Source organism: Etheostoma cragini, chromosome 22 (genome assembly GCF_013103735.1).
Source record: "Etheostoma cragini isolate CJK2018 chromosome 22, CSU_Ecrag_1.0, whole genome shotgun sequence".
Classification (NCBI taxonomy): domain Eukaryota; kingdom Metazoa; phylum Chordata; class Actinopteri; order Perciformes; family Percidae; genus Etheostoma; species Etheostoma cragini.
Genome location: NC_048428.1, coordinates 10,996,116 through 11,001,933, shown reverse-complemented (window position 1 = coordinate 11,001,933; position 5,818 = coordinate 10,996,116). Strand labels below are relative to the sequence as shown.

General features: G+C 44.4%; 1 protein-coding gene across 3 annotated transcripts in view; it reads left to right on the top strand.

Moving 5' to 3' along the window:
* The window catches only part of mllt10 (MLLT10 histone lysine methyltransferase DOT1L cofactor), a 44,150-nt gene that overhangs the window by 20,170 nt on the left and 18,162 nt on the right, over positions 1-5,818 (top strand). For all 3 annotated transcript variants that reach the window (XM_034861638.1, XM_034861636.1, XM_034861637.1), the window contains 4 exons: positions 816-914; positions 1,188-1,524; positions 2,331-2,549; positions 2,906-3,385. In XM_034861638.1, coding sequence (XP_034717529.1) covers positions 816-914; positions 1,188-1,524; positions 2,331-2,549; positions 2,906-3,385 — 1,135 coding nt within the window. The remainder of the gene's footprint in view (positions 1-815; positions 915-1,187; positions 1,525-2,330; positions 2,550-2,905; positions 3,386-5,818) is intronic.

Genomic DNA, 5,818 nt, shown 5'->3' with positions numbered 1-5,818 from the left:
TGTTCAGAGTTGTCATGACACTGAGCATCACAAGCATGTTGAGTTCCATGTTGTCTCTCAGGATCGCTGCATATTTTCACTGTGTTTTTGTGTGTGTGTGCGTGTTCATGCATGTGTCCATGTAAAGTGTGCAAGAGCGTACATGCACCTGTCTGCTTGTATGCCTGTGCAGAGAGGTGTCAGGGCGCGGGGCACGCATGTGAGGTGTAAATGCGCTGGCACCCAGTCGCCACCTTGGGTGCGACAGGAGGGTGTGTGTGATAGTAAGGGTGTAAATTGAGCTGTGATGGTCCAAGAAGGGGATATGATTGGATAAAAAGGCAAGAGGCAGTTAGACACACTGCTTTAAACTGCAGTGTGCGGAATTCCTGTTTCCTCCTGCCCATTCTTTATCACTCTACCATCCCTCTCTTTGTGTTTGTGGATCTCTTAGCTTTCATCTGAGACCGAGCCTTTTTCCAAAAGCCGCACTCACGCACACATATTCTTCCTCTTAGGTGCTTGTATCCTAATAACTTATACCTTTTTTGTTTCATTTATTTTTGCCAAATCTTTGAATATAATCTTTATCAGAACAGTTTGCAGATATTGTCCAGTATGAACTGCTCTGCATTTAGTATTTCACTAATGTTGCGTGAATGTGAGCGAGTGATGCAAAATAAGGGATGAAAGAGGTCTGTTTTCATCACTGCATCTGTCTTTATTTCTCTCCTTGTATTGTCAATACTGTATTGTATTGTATGTCTTAAGCTACTTTGTGACCCATCCGTTTCTCTCCCCCCCTCCTCCCCCCCAAACCTATTTTCCATGCTCAGAAACACAAGGAGCGGGACAGGCACAAACCGAAACACAAGAAGATCTCCATGGATATGTCGCCCTCCCTTGTTCTTCCTAACATCATGGTCCCAGATAAGGTGATAACACTCCTCCACTCCTAATTTTTTTGTGAATTGTGTCTGGGTTAGTTAAATATTCAGAAAGGCTAGATGGCTGTTTTTCTATTTACTTTGTTTTATCTTTGTAGCTCTTCTACTGCATCCCTCACATATTCTGTTCTCCCGCTGACCTTTCTGACCTTCTTCCTTTCCCGGCATTGTTTTGATAGTTTTCTTTCTTTTCTTTTCTTTCATACTTCCTTTTTGTTCAACCATAATTTTTCATTCTTCTCCCAACCTGTTTTCCTCCAGACCTACAACAGTAGCAGCGCAGGGGTAGGAGTCCCCTCTCTGCCGGCATCTTCACAGAAGCGACTGGATGACGGCACTGCCCGTTTCACCACTGCCAACTTTCAAGAAGTGGCGGCCGTTCTCTCGGGTGGCAGTTCCAAAGATGGCTTGGCCGCAGACACAGGGAAGGCAGCGTCTGAGGTGAAGAACAAGAAAAATAGCGGCACAATTCATGCGGTGGGACAGAGGGGGGGCCGCAAGTCTCTCACATCCTCAGGGAAACCCCTCCCCTCCGCCGTGGTCACCATGGCAACATCCTCCACATCTGCCTCTGCGTCCACTGGGCCTTTCCACCAAGGTAAAATGAATGGCCGCAAATGGTCCTGTATGTTAATTTTACCACAACTGGGAATTGACCCTGCAGTTAGAAAAATGGAAACGCAATGACAAATCATCTGGTGTTACTGCCCTACCCACCCACCCACCCACCCAAAACCTGCGAGTGCAGCACAATTGCAATTAGAGCAATGTTATTAAAAGCCAAATAAGAGTGTGATTCATGTGGTTTATGGGCTGTGTCATTGTTTGGATTTTGGCTGGACACCAGACTTTTGTGTGTGGCCGTGATAAGTGTTTCTTCTTGACTGGCCTCTGGCTCCTGTAATCGGGGGCCCTGTCTAGCAAAAGACGCAAAAACACACAGGAAGAAAGAACACGTGGGGGGGTCAGGACCTGAAAGGAGTGAGAGCTCACACTGAGCTCCTGTGTTTTGTACTATCAGAACCTTGAAACCCTTGTTGTGTGTGTGTGTGTCTGTGTGTCTGTGTCTGTGTGTCTGTCTGTGTCTGTCTGTGTGTGTGTGTGTGTGTGTGTGTGTGTGTGTGTGTGTATCTGTGTGTGTGTGTGTGTGTGTCTCTGTCTAGTAGAGAAATAGTTCCTCTGTTACATGGGAGGACTACACGATGAGGGAGGGTTGACTGTAGAGCAGATAGAGAGCAGGAGAGCAGATGAAATGCTTTTTTTGTTTATCTTGTTTCTCCTCCTCCCATGATGATTGAAAGGAGAGTCGTAGGGAAACATTTCCAGCTGTAATGTCTGTTTCTCTACTGCTACTTGTCATTCCTCTCTATCTCAACTCATTGTCATTGTTTTTCTTTCTTTCAGGCCTCCTGTTGACCAGTGCCAGTAAGATGCCCTCTGCCCCTTCCTCCTCAGACTTCTTAAGTTTCTCAGATTCAGCGTTGCGTTCGGGGGGTGGGACTACCTTCTCCTCCCCGCCATCTTTCAGCAGCTGCCTTGTGAAACCAAGCTCGGAGGGCGGAGCTTCAGAGGGAACTACGACACTCTTCGGCTCTCTGATGTCCGCTACTACTGCTTCAGCAGGTAACAGACGTCTATTCACGGCAATGGTCACTTAAAGTATTATTACAAGATTAATTTGTTACTTGGGTATGTGCTCAATTATTTGTTTTGACCTTTTTTATGGTCACATTTGTGGTCTCATTAATACAGGGATGCTACAGTTTTTAAGGAATGTTTCTTCAGTTACAAAAGTAATCACTAGATACATTAATGAGTAGCAGTAATCGTTAGTCGCAGCACTAATTTACAAGAGAAGTGATGACGCAGGTTGTACTTGCCTCTTGAAATCGATTATTTGATGGCCAACTAACGACAAAACACCTAGAGACCACAGGCTTTATATTTAAATATTCAGTTCTGCTTTCTTATCATTTCAGTGGGCGGTAAGCTGTATGAGAATTCCCACAGTCACACGGCTAGCGAGACAACAAGCCTTGGTGGCTCCGCTGGCTATAAACGGCCCCAACCCTCCAGCTCAGTGCCGGGGATTGGAGGAGTAGTGGCAGGAGGAGGGGAAGATGGGGTGAAGAAGAAAAAGAAGGGCAACTGGCGAAACAGATTTGGACCTTGCTTCACCTCAGATGTAAAGCCCTCCGAGCCAGCTCCCTCCCTGACTCTCCCCACCTCCTCCACGGCCAACACCTCCTCCTCCAACGCTTCCCCAGCCTCCTCTTCATCCTCCACACTCACAGGCCGGCCGGGCTTAGTATCCAGCAGTGGATTAGGAGTGGGGGTGGGAGGAGGAGGAGAGAGGGGGCTGGGGGTCATGGGTGTCAGCGGTGGGATTCAGAAGTCCCCATCTCTCCTCAGGAATGGGAGTATGCAGAGCAACAGCAGCTCCACAACCACTGGGTCAGGTGAGGAGGAAACCGTTAACACACATAACACAACAATAAGAGTTTTTGAAAACTCATATGTCACAGATTTCACAATGAGAAATAATCTCTGAGATCCATATGGCTGTCAGTGTCAGCTGCATTTTCTAAACAAAAACAAGAATTGGCTGACTGTTGCCCTAGTTTGTGCGCTGTGTCCCCACACCGTTGCTACGCATTGGCCTTTAGCTAAAAGGGCATTCCATCTGATAGGCTGTTCAGCATGTCATTTGATCAATCCAATACACACAGCTGTCACAACTGGTCAAAAACGACTTTTGAATGTTCCTTCTACAAAACACAGTTTTGAATGATTGGACTAACTATGTATGTACATTTAGTCTTAACAATATAAAACTGATATCCTATACCGTGATATTTTAATATAAAGACTGTAATAGATCTCTCTCTCTCTCTGCACCGTCTGCACCGCTAAACAATTAGCCCCTTAGCAAGCAGGCTAGATTCAGCCGTCCAGCCTCTAAATTTGTAAAATTTAACAACTTAATATTTCATTCACACGTGCTTGTCACACCGTAGGAAAACACATTGCTATTAACAGATAAGTGACAATTTTGTTTGGCTACTTTTCTGTAACCAGTGTAGAATGAAGGCATGTTGGGTTGGTGGAATTAGCTAACTAGCGTTAGCTAACTAGCCAGCAGTGGGTCGTTCAGGTTGTTCCCTCCGCTCCCATCCTAGTGGGAATTTTTTCCCAAGAGAACAGATGACAGCCCGGGAGAGGGAATGTCTGGTTAGCCATCTCCCGGTGTCCGCTGTTTTCCCGGTGGGGAATGAAGTAGAGGGACCGTGGGCTCCATTCTGGTCTGCCGCTGCTGATTCAGGCAAAAGCTGTTTGTTGTTGGTATCACAGCAACGTTTGAATCCGGTTTTCCTTGTTTAATAACGTATAGAATTACCGCCACCTGCTGGTTTGGCAATCTTATTCCTTTCACACATGCGCAGAGCGTACGTGGTATTTAGCCGTCGGCTGAAGTCTCTGCGGTGTGTTCCAGTGCTGTTTTTTTGGCCAAGACAAAGGTGACTTCATCGCAACTAGTTCCTGGCCGTCAGCTTGGTGTATCAGGGCCTTTTAGATAAAGAAGTTGTGTCCCATCATGTTTACCATAGCATCATCAAAATTATTAAAAGGGAAGTGGCTCACGTATGACATTGTTGTAGCCGTTTTTGTTCTTCATGTCCAGCTCCCGACTTGTGGAGCTTTCTTGCCATTCACCACTAAATGCTAATGCATTAAACAGAAAATAATTGTGGATTGCGTCACCTTTCTCATTGGCTCCTTGTGTGGATGTGTGTGTAAGTCAGAGTGCAGGTCTATGCGCTGTTTGCTCACACACGTGGAAGTGGTCTGTATGTTTCTTTCATCGTGTTCAGTTGCCTGGCAACTGTCTTTATGCTTTGGAGTTCCCCTCTGCTGATGGAAATGGCTCAGTACAGCCCACACATCCCACATCTTTCCTTTCTTCCAGAATTACCACCCTTTTGTTTGACTCTCCTGTCTCTCCGTTGCTGTCTCCTACCTGCATTCTGCTCACCCCTTAAATCCTCACCTCAGCTGTTGATGGTTTGGGCCCTTAAAGGTGTATGTGTGTTTGCATTGTCCCAAGTCAATATCAATATATGTGTATAAACACATCCAATCCAAATGTAAATTAAAATTTGAAAATAGATGCTCTAATTAGGCCAACATCCATCCCTGATAAATACAGTCAGTTGATCTGATACAGCAATTTGTTCCTGATCTTTCACGTATTTGCACAAGAGACTTGTATGTATCTTTGTCTGTTACGTTTTTTTTTGTTTACCTGAATCCTTATTCTGAAATATTAGTATAATTTATTTTCAATAGTACAACTCATTTCAAAGTTATTAATTACATCTTGTTAAATTATGTGGTCCACAACTTTCAAAACCTCTTATTAAATTATGTTGTCCACAACCTTCAAAACCTCTTAAATATTAGACAAGCCACTCGGTGCCAGATTCATTGGATGGAACATCCATAGAATAAGATGTTCTTCCTCATAGCAGCATAGTTCTTAAATTATGAAAAAAAATGTTCAACAATACACTGATTCTAATCTTAACATCTGTTTCTTGGTATGTATATTGCGATTGTCTCAATCTACATGTTTTGAAACGTACATAGTGATAAACTTAAGAAACATAAGCCTACAAAAGTCGTCTACTTGCATTTGCATTGAGGTGCAGAGTTTATTTTATACTCCTCCTCATCATCATCATCATCATCAAAGCTTTATGCCAGACATTTTATACATCTATCATTACCCCCAAATTTAATCAATTGACAGAAATGTTAAGAGTGTGTGTGTGTGTGTGTGTGTGTGTGTGTGTGTGTGTGTGTGTGTGTGTGTGTGTGTGTGTGTGTGTGTG